The following is a 21034-nucleotide window of genomic DNA, read 5'->3' on the forward strand; positions in this document are numbered from 1 at the left end:
TTTTAGCCATGTTTTTCCATGTCTACCAGCTATTTCAGATTGTTGCTGTTATATGCCTGACAATCAAGGATGCAGAAAAATAACCTGATGCAGAGTAAGGACATGGTTATCACATGGTGATCTCATGGTGCCTCTTCCGTACGTTCTGGATGAGGTTTGTTAAAATTCCAATATTGCAGAAAGCTTTATATAGGGCCCATCACAATAAGGGTCACTATGCACTGTTCTATCTAAAATGGTCTAATCAGAACTGACTACCATATAACACTTCCTGCAATCCTCATATGAGAAGCTTGAGCTTTTGGTTTTGACTTTTTCTTTTCTCGTTCTTTCTTATGTTTTGCTATATAAGTTGAGACAAAGATAGTTAAGGCCATGAATTTGCCCCCAAAATTTGAACTATGTATGTGATCAATCAATGTTAGTGTGTGCATTCTATAAAGTATTCATTTTTTACTATGATAGATGCTTTTGGGTTTGGTGTGGTGGCCATTTCCCAGTGTACAGGTGCAGGGACCTTGCTCTATCCACTTAATGATGTTTATAGCCTCATTTTAGATGTTTCTGTGCACCCCCTATATCTCTTGACTATTTTATTTTTCTGATAGAAGCTCGTGGTATATCTTACTCAGTCCTGTGAGCAGTGCTCCTTTGTCGACATTGGTGCAGAGAGGAGAACCCCACCACCAGCATGAGGTTCCCTTCACTGGTGGCTCCAATATTGCACTTTCCTCTGCCAACTGGTCTCCACACTTTTCCTAGCACCTTAAAGACTTCAACTCTTTCTCCTAAGGAATTTTCTGGCAATTGTCGATTGCTAAGCACATGACTTCATGAGTGTTCCCCTAATACACACCCATGTTGTAACCTACCATGCAGACTATTTCTTGATGTGATATAAAGCACCTGTACAGATTGAGACAGGAGAACTTTTGACTGCATATTCAAGCTGGTATGAAATCTCAGGAAGTTTTAATGGCTGACATTGGTGAATGAGGACAATTTGAGTCAGGATGAGACATTTTTTGGGAAGATTTGAAAGGAAACATTCATTTAGATGCATAGGAATTACTAAGGTTTTTATAATCAAGCCTTGAGGAAAATTTGGCTTTGGAAGCAGGAGATGCTCAGTGGCTCTCCCCAGGAAAGTCTCCTGGAAAGGGCACCTCTGCTTATGCTCAGTACAGGGAGATTATTAGCAGGGAGGCAAAGTCTGCTCCCCATGACATCAGCTGTCCCTTCTTGGACATTCTATTGTCTCCTAGAGAGTTCTGGCATCCTCTGTGATGTCACCAGTGTTGTAGTGACAACCAGTGCCCTAGTTTCTCTCATACTGAGTCTGGCAGTTACAAGCTAAGACATGTTTTCCCGTCTTCGCAAGCGTTTTGGGAGGGGGAACGTCGATTGTGGAGAGACTAGAGTGAAGGAGTCTGGCCTTTCGTCTCAAAGTAATGATGGACAAAGACAGCACTTCTGGGGAATGTGGAGTAAGTTCTGGGCAGTGTATTTTGAGCTTCCTGCCAGGGTGGCTGCAGGTTTAAGCTGACCTTTCTAGCAATGGGCCACAGCAACTGGAGCATCTGAAAAGGAATTGAATTTCCACGAATATCACAATTCCTGAAAGTCAGGATTTCAGAACTTTAGTTTCCCCATCCCCACTGGGAGGATATGGTAAGGCTATTATACTGTGAACTTCTGGTCCTTACTTTTCAGTTCATTTGTTCTGTTACATTGATATAATAACACCATCAGTGGTCATGGAGGGTCCACCTTTTCTGAGTTTAGACAGGGCAGCAATGTATTTCACTATCATTGCTTCCTTAAATACAGTGGGTATCTGACAGTAGTAACAGGGAGAGATTGTGCTCCAGGCAATAACCTTATGTTCTTAGACCTTCTCTGATTTCTTCTAACTGGCAGGGTCATCGTTTGCTTTATACATTAGAGGTTGTATGTTACAAACTTTTTTCTACAATACCAAAACTATTTGGAACGTGTAGACCAAGATTCAGCCTGCAACCTATTCGCACTTCTGGGGCATTTGGTATTTCACATAGGGACACTGATAAGTCTATTGAACATATCCTCCCTTGGAAATGCATTTTAAATCCAAAGTTGTTGCCTTAGAGTATCAGGGTAGGACATCTGAGTGTCTCCAATCACTCAAGTTTAGTGGATGGTGAATTTATCATCTGAGTTCTGAAACCACAGGGGTGAGGGTCCTGAAACCAAGCTGTACCCTGTTCAGCTGACAATAATCCTGGAGAAGCCATCTCCATGGTACATGTAAGCACGTGATGTCCGGAATAGGGAACACCTGGCTGCTTACATCTCTTGGTCTCTATAGAGTAGTGGGAGAACTGAGATCCACTGAGGAGGCCTCTTAAGCATAGACCAATCACCTAGCAGTGACACTGGGTTCCTGGCTTGTTCTCCTGTTTAGGCCTCACTGAGGTCTATGAACACTCTATGCATTCTCCCCATGCAGGTTAACTTGTGTTCTTCTACCTACAGACGCTGGGAGAGAAACATCATCCCCTGGCACTGACCTAAGCAAGAATCAGGCCATGAAGGAAAAGGAGAGGCTGATTAAAGAGCTGCAGCTCATTACCGAGGAGAGAAATGACCTGAGAGATCGCCTGAGGTTTCTGACAGAGAGATCCATGAAGAACAGGTATGAATCGCTCCAAATGCTCTTGTTTCATTCCTGGGTCTGCAAGGTCACCTTTTTCTTATCCTGTTAAGGTTTTGGGTTCTAGAAAGCTGTGCCTCCCTAACCACCCTGTGCTAAACCTCACCTCCCTTATAGTGGAGATTCAGAACCTGACCCTTCCTGAGGAGTGAGATTGAAAATGGACTCATCTGCTTCCATTTATTTAAAAGCAGAACTTGTGGTCTGAATGAAGAATTCAGGGATAAATTCAGGGAGAGTGAGTTCCCAGTGTGCATTTGCAAAGCCCTTGACAGCTGGTGGCTTTGCAAGATTGTAATTGCAGTGAGTTTATGGTGAGTCTCTGTACTTGCTAGGCAGGGGACTGAGTGCTGGAAGATCCAGGCAGCAGCCTGGGGTAATATAGGACCCACCCCGAGTTCATATATTCCTAAATGCCGATGTTCATTGTATTCTATCATTTGGGGCCAGGCCAAACTTCAGGCCAAATCCATATTATGAAGACCTGGAGAGAATGGAGGAGGCGGTCATGTCAATTCTGCACAACTTAGAGATGGAGAACACTGAGGTCCATGAGAACAACCATAAGCTGAAGAAGGAGATTACCTTCTCTAGGTAAGTCCTGGTCAGATAGGCTATCACTTGTGGAATGGCCATTTCTGACTTTCTTTGTTCTGGATTGGACGGTCTTCAGCTCTGGTTCTATCTCTTGTGCTATTTACCCATCAGTCTTCCAGGGTCATTAGGACTCAGTTTTCAGTTCCATAAAAGACTGTTCCTCATCCCAGGATTGTCTAGGCATCTTCAGAAGGCTCTAGAGAGAACAGTACTGATTGAAGTCAGCAGAAGGTTATTAGGCTGCCCTGGACCTATGGTGTCACACCAGGTTTTACATAACTCAGTGGGTGGACCACATGGTTAGCATGACCTTCTCTTGGTTCTACTGACCTCCTTTGAAGGTGTTGGCCCACTACTAATTGATGTTGGCCCCATGCATTGGGCTTTCATGGATAGTTGTAGATCCATGTTCTTTCTCAGAGGTGTGGACACTAAATGGTGTCAGGCCAAGCAAACAATTTATTCTTCCCCGAATTAACTCTTTATGGTTTGTGCAGCAGCCTTATATGTATCAAGATGCATTTTATTAAGTCTTCATGGGTATCTGGGACCTGGTAGAGTTAGTGGGACTTGGGAGTAGGAATGGGAGAAAGGGCCAGCATGATCTTACTATGCAGACTGTATTTCCAGAAACCTGCTCAGCCAGCTCCTGATGGAGAACACATGTAGGAAGAAGTTGGTCCCACTGAAGCAGGAGAACAAGGAGGGACATCTTGAGTGTGCACTGAACCAGAAATATTTGGTTGACTTCAACAAGAAAGATAAAGACCATCAACGGCCAGAACCAGCATTATCAGGTAGGGACGAGCAGATGTGTTAGCTTAACAATATCTGATAAAATTTGCCAATTTGATACATCTTTGCTTCTCTTACCACCTTTCTAATTTACACTCACAACCAGCCAACCACCTCATGTAATGGAATTGTTCATTGCTCTGCCTATGCACAAGTATTCTAGGATGTTAACCACTTTTCAGAAACTGAATTATTGTGCAAGCATATTTTGCTGCTCTTTTTGAAGCTGCAGTCTAGTATGGTGACAGATGAATAACATATCTCATTATTGCATATCCATGTGATAGATTGGATCCTATGTAGAGTTTTGAACAATTTCTTGGTTCTTGAACAATTGACACTCTGTGGTCATGTGACCTCTTGTGTAGGAAGCACCTTTGGGATAAGAACCAAGTGCAAGTGTCAAATTAGTACTTGTCATTGGCTTTATCCTTGGTGACAAATGGACATCTCCTTTCTTCCTGCAACCCGATGAGGTCTCTTCCCATTGCCCTGTTCTTGGTTTGCACTGGTATAAGTCTGGGTCCCAGATTGGCAGCCCATATTACTGTGAGGCTTGCTGGAGATTTTGCCCTGCCTGCAGAGTTAGCAACAATGATATCAGTTAAAAGGTCCATGTCGACTGTCCAATAGAACTGAGGTGGTAGAAGGCAGCATTCTGACAGCTGGCTTGCATTTCCCCACCAAATCAGTGTCTGAAAAACTGCCTTCCTCTCCCAGGTCTCAGAAAGTGCAAGAGAGCTGGAATTGGACACACCCCAGTAAGAGAGCTTCCTGAAGAATAAGTTGCTTTCTCAGGAGTCCCTGATGACCAACATCCTGAATGGTAACATTTTTTGGATGAGTATTCATCCTCTGCGTTAATTTGTCATTTCTTAGAGACCCTAAATTTATATAACACTGAGCCAGCCTGACTGATTGAGGTCTTACTCACTTTCTTCTTCAGAAAACAGCACTTGAGAGACAACTTGGGGGACCGCCTTTCATTATGTGTGCTAGAGGAGAAACAGCAATACGTCTGTGCTTCTAAATGTTCGTTAAGAATATGCTTTTAGAAATATTTTTGTTATGATTTTAATTGAAGTTTTCTTTTTGTTGTTTCATATTTATATGTTCTTGTTACTATTTTTACTTTAAAATATTTTTAAATATTTTTATTCATTTTAATCCTGTTTTGTTGTAAAAATGTATTTGTTATGAATAAAAATTGAATTCTATCTCTTGACTCTTAAGACCATCATTCTTACTCAAGGGTTCTGTCCCCTCCTGTGGACTTAGAACTGACAGCTACAGATGGATCTCTGCATGTTCCATGGAGCCTGGGCTAATAAGTGAATTCAAAGTCACCAAGGGGTACTCAGTGTGACAGTGTCTTTTGTGTGGATAATGTGGCTGTTTCTCGGACACACACTTTATGATGTAATCACTGACATGCTTTACCCAAATGTTAGGGTCCTTGTGGTTCTTCTGAGAGAGCAGCAGATGCTCTACCCTGTGAGTCATCACCACAGCTCCTGCAGGTGGCTTTTGTTATTCCACAGGAGGTGCTGTATTAGGTGGACAAGATCACCTATGATTAAATAGAGAGATCTCAGGAGATGTGTATTCACAGGGAACTTACTGAGCCGTACATGCTCAATGTGTTAGCTTGCCAGGCATCCCTACAGAGCTCTGGTGTTCCCACTCCTCATTGTGGGTCAGGATCATCCTCCAGCACCACTTAGTTTTCATATTAGAGCAGATCTTTCACCTGTTATCAATGATGACCATATGTATTATGCACATCTGATAAAATACAGAATAGAAACTAGATCCTGTAAGCCAGCTTGGCATAATGTGTTCTATTAATAGCAAGAAATGTATCTTAATCTAAGCAGTTTAGGGGAAACCTCAAGAGCATACATAGTGAATGCTTCCTATAGCTGTGAACACAGGTTTCTTTTGGAGAGCAGGCCTGTGCAGGCCGAGAACGTAGGTTGGGCAGTTCAAGCTACCCTTTTTCCATGGCCAAACTGGGATCATATTGAGAATGTATTTTTTCCAGGTGACTGATTTCCAATTTATGGAATTGAACTAACTTACTGAGAGTGGAGGTGACTCACAGAGTTAAAGTACAGAAGGAGGAATCCAGAATGTCCACAAAAACTTGCTGTCACCCCAGGGCTTTAAAAGCTCAGCAGCTAGAGAAGCAATGTAGTATTGGTTATTCTCATGCTTAGGTCTAGTCATTCATTATAAGCTGAACATGACACAAAAAGAATCATCTGTGTCAATATAGAAGCTAGTTGTAACTAGATTCACCCCACACTATCACATCACCACCGTATTTGAGGTTCTCAGTTACTATCTAAGAACCTGGAAGAGGCTGGGTCTTGCTACACATACTCATAATTTATGTCTTCATGACACTGTGTGCTTTGTTCTGTTAATGCTACCATTGGCATACAATACCTTGGATACTTTGTGCTGACATCTGTGACCTGAGACAATAGTTCATGTCATGCCTAACCTGAATAAACTGTCCTTAGAGTACAATGTGGTATTAGGGGCCTTCTTTTCCTATGAGATAGCAAAACATTTCCAGTCTTCAGTCAAGTCTGTCAGCCATTGTCCAGTGCCTGTCTTGAGATGTCCACATTTTCAGCTGAGAGTCTTCATCCAGGCTGCTCTGTAACTTTGTAGAAGATTAAATAGGTCCCAGCCCTAGGATTTAATTCATTGTGACTGTACTTGCCGAACATTCTCAAAGCCCTCTGATCTACCCTAGCCCTCTGTGCTTTAGAGAAAAAAAAATAAAGAACGACATTGCACTTGAAATTTCTCCCCCAACAAAAGGAGAGCCTGCATAGGTCCTTTAAGTAACTCTAAGCCCCAGGTTCCCCACAGCTCCCTCCATTGATTCAATTATTTATCTGTTTTCATTATTGCTCACTTTATTTTTGGTGTGCAAAGAATATGCACCATGTCAGTAAAGTGTGTGTGTGTGTGTGTGTGTGTGTGTGTGTGTTTGTATGGGGAAGGGTCCATAGTAGAAACTGTTGAGGTGCATGCAGACTCATGTTACTACTGCCCCATGGCACCTTGCAGGGAGCACTGAAATGGTGGGCTACTTTAATAAATCCTAAACCGGGCTGTGCATGGTTTGCAGTGAGATTGTGATGTCATCCCCACTGGAGAGAGCAGCAAAAGCTTCATTTATTACATGCTACTTTTACCAAGGTGAGGCAAAGCCTCATCTTATAGAGTGTCTTGTAGGATTTGACAGCAGGAAATTAATTCAAGGCTCAAATCAAATCAATCAATTACAAACAAAGAGAAAAATACAAAGAGTCAAGGGAACCACGAGCTGTGTGTTGGTTTTTTTGTTTGTTTGTTTGCTTGCTTCCTTTTTTTTTTTTTTTTTTTTTTTTTTTTGTTGAGAAGGTCCACCAGAGAGACAACCTCTTCCTCAAACAAACTATACACCAGAGAGACAATACCTAAACTGACAAAATTAGAAATAAATGGGGGATATAACAATAGACAACCAACAAATTCAACAATCCTCCCTGGTTTGAGTGCCCCGGGGAAGTTGGGAAGCCACTTTTCGCTCTCCTGTGTGACTTTCCCTGCATAGTGAGCTCTCCTGCAGGAGATGCTTTCACATCCTTCTTTAAAAGCACCTGTTCCTCAGAACCAGATCAGCTGTGAAAACAGGCTTCTTCAAGATAGTGTGAGAGCTACCCCTCCCAGCTCAGAGCTGCAACTCCATAGGATCCTCCACTCCCAGTGCTGTACGGGTCCCATGGAGAAGTCAGAGCAAAGTGCCCCTTCTGAGAAGTGACTTAGAACAGAAGGTTCAGAAGTGACAGTCAACCCCCAAGTGCTTCTTCCAGGAGAAAGCAACCAGCTCTTCTTATGAAACAGTGTAGGCTCCCACATGACCCAGGTCTGTGACTGGGAAAGATTTTCTGGAGCTTAGTTGCCCAGTCACAATGGGGCTACATTCTTGATCCATGATCATTCTACAAAAAAAGGTCCTCCCCCTCCCTCCCAGGCCTTCAGTTGAACCGAGGTCCTTCCAGGACCAACAGACCTGAGAGAACAGAGTGCATCTCAGGGGAGAGAAGAGGCCCGAATGATTTTAAATGGGAGAAAAACCCCATATCCGCCATCTAACAACGTTAGGGTTTGTACATATGTGGACTTCAGAACCTTAAGGTCAGATTTTCTGATAACAGCTGCTGGTGAAGATGAAGTCTGCTGTGGGTGGAATTGTCCCAGGCAGGGAGGGGATCTGACTCTGCAGGCCTGGCCAGCTTCTTCATTCTCCTGAAACTAAGTGTTGGTCAGCTGTAAATCTGAAGTGAGAGTTGGTTTTTGTCAACTCAAATGGATGAATTTCAAGTCTCACACACTATGTGAGACACACATTTACCCACAGGGGATTTGAACTCACTTCTATAGAAGTGACTGGGGCGAACAGAGGGAAAGCATTCTCACCTTTAGCATTCTGTCTGTATCAGAGACGACGGGGACTGGCTTCCTGGACAGACATGTCCAAGCAGACACACCGTGTAATGGGGGAAAACTGAGGTAAGAAATGTCCTGGGGACAGTGATTTCAGATTGTGCCTTCAGCCAGAAATCTCTGTTGCCATTAAGTCAAGCAGCCTTGGGCCTCCTAAACCTTTCACTACGTCAGGGTGTCTCTGCTCTCACACCTGCATCAGGTCCTCCTCAGATGAAGGCTTCTCAAAAAAAAAAAAATATATATATATATATATATATATATATATATATATATATAAAGCAATGTTTCTCAAGCTGTGGGGTGCAACCACTCACAAATTTATATCAGATATTATAACTTATAAGAGTAGCAATATTTGTTATGAAGTAGTAATGGAATAATTTTGTGCTGGGGGTCACCACAGCATGAAGAGCTGTATTAAAGGGTTCCATCATTAGTAGGGATTTGAACCACTGCCATAGAAGCTGACACATGGGAGCAGACTCCTCATGTGAGTAGAGACCCATGGCAAGGGATACTGTGTCCTACCTTAGGACCCAGAGGCAGAATCTACCCCAGGAGTCTGTGGGTCACCTTGTCTTAAATTCTTCCAGGGTCAAGAATAGCATTGGTCATCTCAGCAGAATCAGCTTGCACAGCCCACATCAGGCCCATGGCTTCCCTTTACAGAGAAAGATGTGGGTCTAAGTGACAGTCAGTGAGACTGAGGGGACCCTGATACTCATTTGCTTTGAGCTGTGGTTTCTTCACCTGTAAAGTGGAGGTGTTTCTGCTGAATTGGGTTGTAGTGGAGATTAACAGAACATACAACCTGCTCAGTGTCTGCCTGGCATGGACACCTGCTGGTTAAATGGAAGCGCTCGATGGTGATGCATTTAAAAGTAGAATCTCGAGCCCCATAGTGTTAGATGTCAGGCGACATACAGGGGTTGTAAGGGTTTTGTGATTCCAAGAGAGCCTTGAATTAAAACCAAAGGATCTTGTTTTAAATTAAAAAAAATAATCAAGTATAAAGTGCCAATATGAAATAATCATAAACAGAAATGAGCTAATTCCTGGAAGTCATTTAGTTTTACATTCTCTGCTTCTATTTTCAAGGCATCTAGAGTAGCACTGTACGAGATCCTAAAGCCTTCTCTTATGGTGCTACCCATTCTTTCCTGTCTCCTTGAGGACTTCTCAGGTGACTTAAGAAAACCTGATTTCCTTTCAGATTGTCCCCAGCTGCTGTGATCTCTCTGTCCATGGGCATTGCCAAAAGCTGCAGAGCCAATGTGTTGTTTCACAACACAAAATTTCCAGACATCAATTTCACCAATGAAGTCTCAGGAATCAGATGCCGAATTCAAGTAAAGCTCCCAACTGTCCTTCCTAATTCACTGTTCCCCCAGAAGAAGAGCATTGTAGCTCCCTCTGCACGCTTTCTTAAAAATCCTTCAACTCAAAGACTTTCCATTGCACTAGTTATCTTCATTTCCTATCAAGTTGTGCCTTGATCTGCTCTAGACCTAAGTGCCCTTTAGCTTTGCACTAAAGGTGTGAGGTAGGTGAGCTGAACAGTAATAAAGTCCATGTTCACAGTAAACAAAGAGCTCTTGCATTAAATGTCTGTGCCCTGTCGATGCTATATCACACAATAGTGTTTCATTAAATAATACATTAAGGGAGATCACAGTGTGATCAAATATTTTGTAACATAACTTAGTAATGTTCTCTCTATTACATAAGTCAAGTACTATCCTGTGTATTCTGGTCTTTTTCTCTCATGTCTGTGTTCATCACCATGGGAATCCCAAGGAACATCAATCCTGGGCTTTTGAAACTGTTGCATACAGCCAATTGGGGACCAAAACTACCCAGGAGACTACTGATACTTGACGCACATAAAGTCACCTCCCTATTTTCATATACTTTATGGCAAGAACTCACCATTGCTGACCAGGTCTCATTATCCAACGTGCTCCTAAATGGAAGAGTTGGAGTCAAGGAGGTCATTAACAAAGCACAAAACACCCATCTCAGATAAATATGTATGCTTTTTTGAATTCAAACATCCATGGATGTCAGGACACAATTAAAAGTCCAAATATAAGGATAAGAGACATAGAAGAGAATTGAGATTTCCAGTTCATAGGTCCAGTAAACATCTTCAGCAAATCATAGCAGAAAACTTCCATAAGGTAAAGAAATAAAAGGCCATAAAGGTACAGCAAGCCTACAGAACGCAAATTAATTTAACCAGAAAAATTTCCTCCATTCACATAATAATTAAAACACTAAATGCACACATAAAAGAAAGAATATTATACGGGGTAAGGTATAAATATCCAGTAACAAATGAATTCAGACCTATCTGATTTACACCAGACTGCTCAACGGAGACTCAAAAAGCCAAAAATCCTGGACAGATGTAATGCAGACCCAGGTTCTTATACCCAGCATAATTCGCAATCACCACGAATGGAGAAACCAAGACATTTTATGACAAATCCAAATTTAAACAATATTTTTTCTCTAAGAAAGCATAACCGAGGACAATAGGAGGAAAACTCCAAGAAAATGAGCTAAACTATACCCAAGAACAAAACCAAGAAATTAATCACCTCACAATAATTTAAAAAAAAAAGAGAGAGAGAAGCACACAAACATAATTTCCCCAAAACCAGAAAAAGAGGAGAAAGCAGCAACTATTGGTCTTTAATATCTAACCAGACCCTCTGTTACCAACCCCCCAGCTCTTAGGGACAAAACTGCCAGCCAAAGTGTATACAAGGATGGGTCTATGGTTCTAGGTAACTGTGTAGAAGAGGAGTGACTTAAGTGGAATCCATGTGGTGGGAGGCCATTGACTACCCTGAGGCCTGTTGCCCCACCAAAAGGAGAAATTAGAGGTGTGAGGTGGGAATGGGTATGTGTGGGTGGGGGAACACTGTCCTATAGGCAAAGCTGAGCAGAAATGGGATGTAAGATTTGATGAGGGGAGTCTGGAAAGCGGGAAAACATTTGAAATATAAATAAATAAAATAACCAATTAATAAAAAAAATAGCTGAAAATAAACTAGAAAGTGAAAAGGTAAAAGAAAACTGACACCAAAACAAAACTAAAGAAATCCCTGTAGTGTATTGGTCTAATTCTGCTTGTATTTAATGCTAATTTGTGGAACTCAAGACTGGTTAACCCCAAAGAAGCTGACCCTGCTCCCAGTCAACTGTGATTATGAAGAAGCCAACAGCCAACAGCTGCACAGCAGAGAGATGGGGGAGGTGAGCTTTGAGGGCTTTGCTAGAGAGGATCATGAGGAGGGAAGAAGGAAGAAGAAGCTGCCAAAGAATAAAGGAAGAACGTGTGTGATGGAGAAGAGAGAGGAAGAGGACAGCAGCCATGGTTAAGGGAGAGGAGAGCATGGTCCTGAGGGCTGTCCAAGGGGAACAAAGAGCAGCCAAGATGCTACACAGTCAGTAAGAGTTGAGCGTTATTGTTTGGAAAGTAGATCTGATACCATGGAGGGCAGGCAGCTGCCCAGCTACTGTGCTGATTAGGGCATAGTATACATAAATTTAACACAATGTGTATAACCAGTAAGACAGCGCTGTAGAGGATCCTAAAAGGATTACTTTAGTTTGAAGGGAAGGATAAAATGCCAGAGGAAACAAGAAATAATTTAATAAAACTATGACAGTCAATCAAAAGAAGCCAATAAAAACCACAAAAATTAACAAAATGACAAAATTTAATACATAGTTTTAAATAATCGGGGGCTGGGGATTTAGCTCAGTGGTAGAGTGCTTACTTAGGAAGCACAAGGCCCTGGGTTCGGTCCCCAGCTCCGAAAAAAAGAACCAAAAAAAAATAATATTTGCATGTCACTAAACTCAATTCCCCAGTAAACAGACATACATTTAGCCAGAAACAGGATCACCATCATGAGAGATGTAGAGGATATACTAGGGAAACAGACTAAGACACAGGTCCCTATAGCAATTCTATGCAGTTTCTCTATCAATAAAAACCAGCAAGTTCTAGAGGTAAATGTCTGTGTTAGTGCTGACCTACACCACCAGACATATATTTTCTTTCAAGTAAATAACAAAATAATGGGGCTTACAATGTAATCAAATATCCTGAAACATGAGTTTGCAGTGTTCCCTACACTTTTTAAATCAAGTCTGACTGCCATTTTGTTTGTTTCCAATCCTGTCTGAGTGCATCATCAAGGGAATCCCAAGGGAAATCAGAAATGGGTTCTTGAAGCTGTTGCACAGGGCCAGTATAGACCTAAATACCACAGAGGAAACCTTGACTCTTATCACAAGGTACCATTCACCATCCCTCTTGTCACATAATTTATGGCAAGATGTCACCTCTCCTGACCTTAGCTTCTTCTCCTAAATGATGCTGAAGGGAAGATTTGGTGTCAAGGGGTCTGGATTCAAACCACACCAACACTGAATTCATGTAAATAGGTGTAGTTCATTGAATGCACACACCAATACAGTTCAACCAGAGCAACAGCTCACAACTGTGTACTGGACATTGCTATGGCCCAGCTCATTGCAAGACCCACATGGGCTCATGCACAAGTGCTGGAAATGCTGCTGTCTATGGCCCTGACTCAGGCCATTTTACACATAATTGTTCTTATTTTCCTGGATTCTAATGGGTCCTACGTGAAACTCATAGTTGGGGAACTTGTTAAGATTAACAAATCTCATAACATACAGAACATAACAGGGTATGTGACCAGCACCACACAGTTCAATGTCAGATTTTTTTGTTTTTCTTATTTGTTTCTTGGCATCCATGATGTGGAGGCATATTACAGAACAATAGGAAAGAGCTGGCTGCTGTGTAACAAATTTGCTGCTATTAAGGTAGGTACGGGGGAAAGTTCTCAGCAGTAGCCCTTAAGATGGGAAGGAGATGATGTGTTTGATAACTGAAAGGAACTGCCTCAGCTGTGTTTCTCTGCCTGCTCAGTGCCCATTCAACATCACTCTGTCCCTGAAGAGGAACTCAAGGTCTGCCCCCTGCTGCCTGTGAGCCAGGACTAGGCACAGAAAGGCAAGGCCACGGTGCTGGTTTCCAATCCCTCAGTAATGCTGGATTTCCAATAATGTACTTGTATACACAAATACAGTGCGGTAAGATACAATAGATACTAATCATTTCTCATATAGGGCAGCAGTTGATTGACTACAACTAATTCTATTTAAGAAAAGAGAAAGAAACCTGGCTCTTGTGGAAATATACAAAGAAATATATATGGTGGTGGGGAATGAATTCTGCCATGGACTGAACTCAGAAAAGAGAGGTTGGGAGAAGGATGCATGGTTAAATAGCCCACCAGGTTCACATTGTGTCAACTTGATTTAATCTAAGGACAAAGAAGTGGAGTTTCTCTGATCGCTTTCTTCTAATCCCTTTAAAGCATCACTGGGGTTTGAACTCAGAACTTCACACTTCTTGATGGGGCAACAACACTCAAGGAAGCTTGAGACTGTCATAGGCACAGTATTATGCTACATATACAGAGTAGAAAATACTAAGATGTTCAGATGGTGGTATCCATTTGTATGCACTCTTAATGTGGACCTAAGGAAAGAGAGAGATCAAGGTCCTTAGAATAGAAAGATCAGTTCCAGTTTTTTTTTTCTACCATTCCAAACTGAACGGCTGGTAGGGAGAGAATGGTAGATAATCGAGAATTAGTAGATGATGCTTTGAATGAAGTGTGGGTTTCTGTGCTGGTTTTAGACAGGATCTCAAGTATCACATGTTGCCCTCTCCCTGGCTGGCCAGGTTCACTCTGAGCTCAGATGAACCTCCTTCCACTTTCCAATACATAGGCTTACAAGAGTGGCCTCCAAGGACTGTGAGGACAGCATTAGCCTTTGACAGTTGAGGTGTGTAACCCACAACTATAGTTTTAGCCACGTTTTCCCATATCTACCAGCTATTTCAGATTGTTGCTGTTAGATGCCTGACAATCAAGGACGCAGAAAAATACCGTGATAGAGAGCAAGGACATGGTGATCACATCCTTGCCTCTTCTGTATGTTCTGGATGAGGTTTGTTAAAATTCCAATATTGCAAAAATCTTTATATATGGCCCATCACATTAAGGGTCACTGTGCACTGTTCTATCTAAAATGGCCTAATCAGAACTGACTACCATATAACACTTCCTGCAATCTTCATATGAGAGAGAAGCTTGAGCTTTTTGTTTTGACTTTTTCTCTTCTCTTTCTTTCTTATTTTTTGCTATATAAGTTGCTATATGAATTTGCCCCCAAAATTTGAACTACGGAAGTGATCTATCAGTGTTAATGTGTGCATTCTATAAAGTATTCATTATTTACTATGATAGATGGTTTTGTGTTTGGTGGGGTGGCCATTTCCCAGTGTACAGGTGCTGGGACCTTGCTCTATCCACTTAATGGATAAGCACCATTTAGCCGTTTATGTGCATCCCCTATATCTCTTGACTATTTTATTTTTCTGATAAAAGCACATGATGTATCTTACTCAGGCCTGTGAGCAGTGCTCCTTTGGCAACATTGGTAAAGAGAAGAGAACCCCACAAGCAGCATGAGGTTCCCTTCAATCGTGGTCCCAATATTGCACTTTCCTCTGCCAACTGGTCTCCACACTTTTCCTAGCACCATAAAGACTTCAACTCTTTCTCCTAAGGAATATTCTGGCAATTGTCGATTGCTAAGCACATGACTTCATGAGTGTTCCCCTAATACACACCTATGTTGTAAACTACCATGCGGACTATTTCTTGATGTGATTTAAAGCACCTGTACAAAATGAGACAAAGGGAACTTTTGACTGCATATTCAAGCTGGTGTGAAATCTCCGGAAGTTTTAATGGCTAACATTGGTGAATGTGGACAATTTGAGTTAGTGAGACATTTTTGGGCAAGATTTGACAGGAAACATTCATTTAGATGCATAGGGATTACTAAGGGTTTTATAATCAAGCCTTGAGGAAAATTTGGCTTTGGAAGCAGGAGATGCTCAGTGGCTCTGCCCCAGAAAATTCTCCTGGAAAAGGCACCTCAGCTTATGCTCAGTACAGGGAGAACATTAGCAGGAGGCAAAGTCTGTTCCCCATGACATCAGCTGTCCCTTCTTGGACATTCTATTGTCTCCTAGAGAGTTCTGGCATCCTCTGTGATGTCACCAGTGTTGTAGTGACAACCAGTGCCCTAGTTTCTCTCAGTCTGAGTCTGGAGGTTACAAGCTAAGACATGTTTTCCCGTCTTCGCAAGCGTTTTGGGAGGGGGAATGTCGATTCTGGAGAGACTAGAGTGAAGGAGTCTGGCCTTTGTCTCAAAGTAATGATGGACAAAGACAGCACTTCTGGGGATTGTTTAGTAAGTTCTGGGCAGTATATTTTGAGCTTCCTGTCAGGGTGGCTGCAGGCTTAAGGTGACCTTTCTAGCCATGGGCCACAACAACTGGAGCATCTGAAAAGGAATTGAATTTCCATGAATATTACAATTTCTTAAAATCAAGGATTTCAGAATTTTAGTTTCCCATCCCCACTGGGAGGATATGGTAAGGCTAATGCTATTATACTGTGAACTCCTGGCCTTTATTTTTCAGTTCATTTGTTATGTTACATTGATATAAAAACACCATCAGGAGTCATGGAGGGTCCACCTTTTCTGAGTTTAGACAGGGCAGTAATGTATTTCACTATCATTGCTTCTTTAAATACAGTGGATATCTGACAGTAGGAACAGGGGGAGAATTGTGCTCCAGGCAATAACCTTATATTCTTAGACCTTCTCTGATTTCTTCTAATTGCAGGGTCATCCTTAGCTTTATATATTAGAGGTTGTGTGTTACAAACATTTTTCTAAAATACCAAAACTATTTGGAACGTGTAGACCAAGATTCAGCCTGTAACCCATTGGCACTTCGGGGGTTTGGTATTTCAAATAGGGGAATTGATAAGTGTGTTGACCATGTCCTCCCTGGAAATGCGTTTTAAATCCAAAGATATTGGCCTAGAATATCAGGGTAGGACATCTGAGTGTCTCCAATCACTCAAGTCTTGTGGATGGTGAATTTATCATCTGAGTTCTGAAACCACAGGGGTGAGGGTCCTGAACCAGCTGTACCCTGTTCAGCTGATAATATCCAGGAGAAGCCATCTTTGTGGTACATGTAAGCACGTGATGTCCGGCATAGGGAACACCTGGCTGCTTACAACTCTTGGTCTCTATAGAGTAGTGGGAGAACTGAGATCCACTGAGGAGGTCTCTTAAGCATAGACCAATCACCTAGCAGTGACACTGGGTTCCAGGCTTGTTCTCCTGTTTAGGCCTCACTGTGGTCTATGTACACTCTATGCATTCTCCCCATGCAGGTTCACTTGTTTTCTTCTACCTACAGACGCTGGGAGAGAAACATCATCCCCTGGAACTGAGCTAAGCAAGAAGCAGGCCAAGAAGTAAAATAAGAGGTGGATTTAAGAGCTGCAGCTCATTACAGAGGAGCGAAACGACCTGAGAGATCGCCTGATGTTTGTGACAGAGAGATCCATGAAGAACAGGTATGAATCGCTCCAAACGCTCTTGTTCCATTCCTGGGTGTTCAATGTCACCTTCATCTTATCCTTTTAAGGTTTTGGGTTCTAGAAAGCTGTGTCTCTGTAACGACCCCTTTTTAAACCTCACCTCCCATATAGAGGAGATTCAGAACCTGACCCTTCCTGAGGAGCGAGATGGAAAATGGACTCATCTGCTTCCATTTATTGAAAAGCAGAACTTGTGGTCTGAATGAAGAATTCGGGGATAAAGTCAGGGAGAGTGAGTGTCTAGTGTGCATTTGCAAAGCCCTTGACAGATGGTGGCTTTGCAAGATTGTAATTGCAGTGAGTTTATGGTGAGTCTCTGTACGTGCTAGGCAGGGGACTGAGTGCTGGAAGATCCAGGCAGCAGCCTGAGGGGCCTGGTCCCAAACTGTTCATCTCAATGCTTGACTAGAAGGTCTCAGGCTCAGGCCTGTTTGTTATTGTCTGTGTGTCTTGCCCTCTGAGACAGCAATGGTGCATGCAATTTCTCCTGGTTGTCACAGTGCTGTCTGTTTCCATATTTCTCTTTCTCTTTCTCTGACTCTGTTTACATTTCTCTTATTTGTGGCTGTGTCTCAGTCTGTGTATGTTCATGTGCACACATCCAAATGCATATGTACAACATTTATATGTTTATATTTCCCTCCAAATTTGAGTCTACGGGTCTATGTCTTGGCCTGAGTATTTACCCATGCTACACTTTCATGGAGATGTGAGTGCTTTGTTCTGGGAGCCCCACTGTCAACAGCACAATTATTTGACTGTGTGGTCACATTTGTCTGTAAAGTTGTATCCATTGGGCAGATTATTATTTTGTGGCCAGATGTGATCTCTACTCCATAATTATGTGTAATGCCTGTCTCTACACTATTAGTTATTCAGAATGAATAATTCTTGTTGTCAAAGCAGGAAAAATCAAATCACATTTTCTGGGTGTGTAGGGGAGTGCCCAGAAGAGCTGTGGCTGAGGCTTTTGATAACATAACTGTCTTGGCTCCAGGTCCAGTCTTCTGTATTGAACAATGGGAGCCAGGAAACCCTCCATCTGGATGCTGAGCTTCCGGTGTCCTGGCCCCAGAATAACGTTTCTGAAGCTGAAGAAGATCCCAATATATAGAATTCAGAAGGTGTCCTTCCAGGGCTGGGGTAGTACAGGACCCACCCTGAGTTCATATATTCCTAAATGCTGATGTTCATTGGATTCTATCATTTGGGGCCAGGCCACACTTCAGGCCAAATCCATATTATGAAGACCTGGAGAGAATGGAGGAGGCGGTCATGTCAATTCTGCACAACTTAGAGATGGAGAACACTGAGATCCATGAGAACAGCCATAAGCTGAAGAAGGAGATTACCTTCTCTACGTAAGTCCTGGTCAGAAAGGCTATCACCTGTGGAATGGCCATTTCTGATTTCTTTGTTCTGGATTGGACGGTCTTCAGCTATGAGTCTATCTCTTGTGCTGTTTACACATCAGTGTGCCAGGGTCATTAGGACTCAGCTTTCAGTTCCACAAAAGAGTGTGCCTCATCCCAGGATTGTCTAGGCATCTTCATAAGGCTCTAGATAGAACAGCACTGATTGAAGTCAGCAGAAGGTTATTAGGCTGAACGGGGCCTCTGGTGTCATACCAGGTTTTACAAAACTCAGTGTGTGGACCACATGGTTAGAATGACCTTCTCTTGGTTCTACTGACCTCCTTTGAGGGTGTTTGCCCACTCCTAATTGATGTTGCCCCCATGCATTGGGCTTTCATGGATAGTTGTAGATCCATGTTCTTTTTGAGAGATTTGGACCCTATTGATGCTTGGGCCATTAAAAAAATTTCTTCTTCCCTGAATTGGCTGTTTACTGTTTCTGCAGCAGCCTTATATGTATCAAGATGTATTCTACGTCTTCATGGGTATATGGGTTCTAGGGTTGTTAGTGGAACTTGGAAGTAGGAATGGGAGAAAGGGGCAGCAAGATCTTACTATGCAGAATGTATTTCCAGTAACCTGCTCAGCCGCTCCTGATGGAGAACACATGTATGAAGAACTTCGTCACATCTATGCAGGAGAGCAAGGTGGTACAGATTGATTGTGCACTGATACAGAAATATTTGATTGAATTGAACAAGAATGATAAATATGAATAGGAGATGACCAGAAACCGCCAGACCCCAGCAATATCTGGTAGGAATAAGCAGCTGTGTGAGCTTAACAATATCTGATACCATTTTCCAATTTCATACATCTTTGCTTTCCCCTACAATCTTTCTAATTTACACTCCCAACGAGCCAACCATGGCCTGTAATGGAATTGTTCATTGCTCTGTCTATGTACAAGTATTCTGGGAAGTTAACCACTTTTCAGAAACTGAACTATTGGCAAGTATATTTTGCTTCTCTTTTTGAAGCTGCAGTCCACAAATGGTGACAGATGAATAACATATCATATTATGGCATGACTGTGTGATATGCTATGTAGAGTTTTGAACAAGGTCTTGGTCCTGTGACAAATGACATTTTGTGGTCATGTGACCTCCTAGGTAGGAAGCACCTTTGTGGGATAAGAACCAATTGCAAATGTTGAATTCATCCTTGTCATTGACTTTTATCTTGGTGACATATGGACATCTCCTTTCTTCCTGCAACCCAATGAGGTCTCTTCCCATTGCCCTGTTCTTGGTTTGCACTGGTATAAGTCTGGGTCCCAGATTGGCAGCCCACATCACTGTGAGGCTTGCTGGAGATTTTCCCTGCCCGCAGAGTTAACAACAATGATATTAGCTAAAAGGTCCAGGTCGACTGTCCAATAGAACTGAGGTGGTAGAAGGCAGCATTCTGACAGCTGGCTAGCATTTCCCCACCAAATCAGTGTCTGAAAAACTGCCTTCCTCTCCCAGGTCTCAGAAAGTGCAAGACTGCTGGAATTGGACACGGACCAGGAAGAGGACTCCTGAAGAATAAGTTGCTTTCTCAGGAGTCCCCTGCTGACAAACATCCTGACTATTAACAACATGTTTTGGATGAATATTCTTCCTCATAGTTAATTTGTCATTGCTTAGAGACCCTAAATTTATATATCACTAAGCCAGCCTGACTGATTGAGGTCTTACTCACTTTCCTCTTTAGAAATCACCACTTGAGAGACAACTTGGGGGACCGCCTTTCATTATGTATGCTAGAGGAGAAAGAGCAATACATCTGTGCTTCTAAATGTTTGTTAAGAATATGATGTTTAGAAATATTTTGTTATGATTTTCATTGAAGTTTTCTATTTGTTGTTTCATAGTTATATGCTCTTGTTATTATTTTTCATTTTTAAAATACTTTTAAATATTTATATTAATTCATTTTAATCCTGTTTTGTTGTAAATTGTATTTCTTATCAATAAAAATTGATTTTAATCTCTTGACTCTTAAGACCATCATACTTATTCAAGGGTTCTTTCTGCTCCTGTGGACTTAGAACTGACAGCTGGAGATGGATCTCTGCATGTTCCAGGGAGCCTTGGCTAAATAGTGAATTCAAAGCCAGCAAGGGGTACCCAGTGTGAAGTGTCTTCTGTGTGGATAATGTGGCTGTCTCTCAGATGCACACTTTACTATGTAATCACTGCCATACTTTACCCATACTGTCATGTGTTCTGCTCACCTTAACATATAACAGTCTGCAGCTCACATTCATTGTTGACCCAGTGCCCCACATATTGAGTAATATACACTCATTGCTGTACAGCTACAGAAAAATTGACAACATTCTCAAAGGAATACAGAAGTCATCCTAATGGAGAACCATGTGCTTCAGCTTTTCTTGCAATACAGCATCGATATTTACCCCAGAGATTATGACCTTCAATGTC

At 42.1% G+C, this 21034-nt stretch overlaps 1 protein-coding gene and 1 long non-coding RNA gene across 6 annotated transcripts; both read left to right on the forward strand.

The window, feature by feature from the left end:
- Positions 1-1244: 1244 nt before the first annotated feature.
- Positions 1245-5301, forward strand: LOC134483246 (uncharacterized). The gene is made up of 6 exons (XM_063278533.1): positions 1245-1487; positions 2515-2674; positions 3143-3286; positions 3920-4086; positions 4805-4910; positions 5031-5301. The coding sequence occupies exons 1-5, from the start codon at positions 1361-1363 to the stop codon at positions 4867-4869; spliced, it is 663 nt and encodes a 220-aa protein (XP_063134603.1). The 5' UTR covers positions 1245-1360; the 3' UTR covers positions 4870-4910; positions 5031-5301.
- A 10480-nt stretch (positions 5302-15781) lies between these two features.
- Positions 15782-20590, forward strand: LOC134483250 (uncharacterized). 5 transcript variants are annotated; one of them, XR_010060092.1, is made up of 3 exons: positions 15782-16163; positions 17007-17166; positions 18188-20590. It is a non-coding gene; the product is annotated as an uncharacterized LOC134483250 (long non-coding RNA). The 5 variants fall into 5 exon arrangements; XR_010060089.1 differs by having other exon boundaries at positions 15790-15979; XR_010060090.1 differs by having other exon boundaries at positions 15790-15979; positions 18408-20590.
- The last annotated feature ends 444 nt before the right edge of the window (positions 20591-21034 follow it).

This window comes from Rattus norvegicus, chromosome 19 (genome assembly GCF_036323735.1).
Source record: "Rattus norvegicus strain BN/NHsdMcwi chromosome 19, GRCr8, whole genome shotgun sequence".
Classification (NCBI taxonomy): Eukaryota; Metazoa; Chordata; class Mammalia; order Rodentia; family Muridae; genus Rattus; species Rattus norvegicus.

Coding starts and splice junctions, on each gene's coding strand:
- LOC134483246 (XM_063278533.1), top strand. CDS start 1,361: ATGTTTTCCCGTCTTCGCAAGCGTTTTGGGAGGGGGAACGTCGATTGT. Junction 2,675..3,142: donor GAGAGATCCATGAAGAACAG/GTATGAATCGCT, acceptor ATTTGGGGCCAG/GCCAAACTTCAGGCCAAATC. Junction 4,087..4,804: donor GCCAGAACCAGCATTATCAG/GTAGGGACGAGC, acceptor TTCCTCTCCCAG/GTCTCAGAAAGTGCAAGAGA.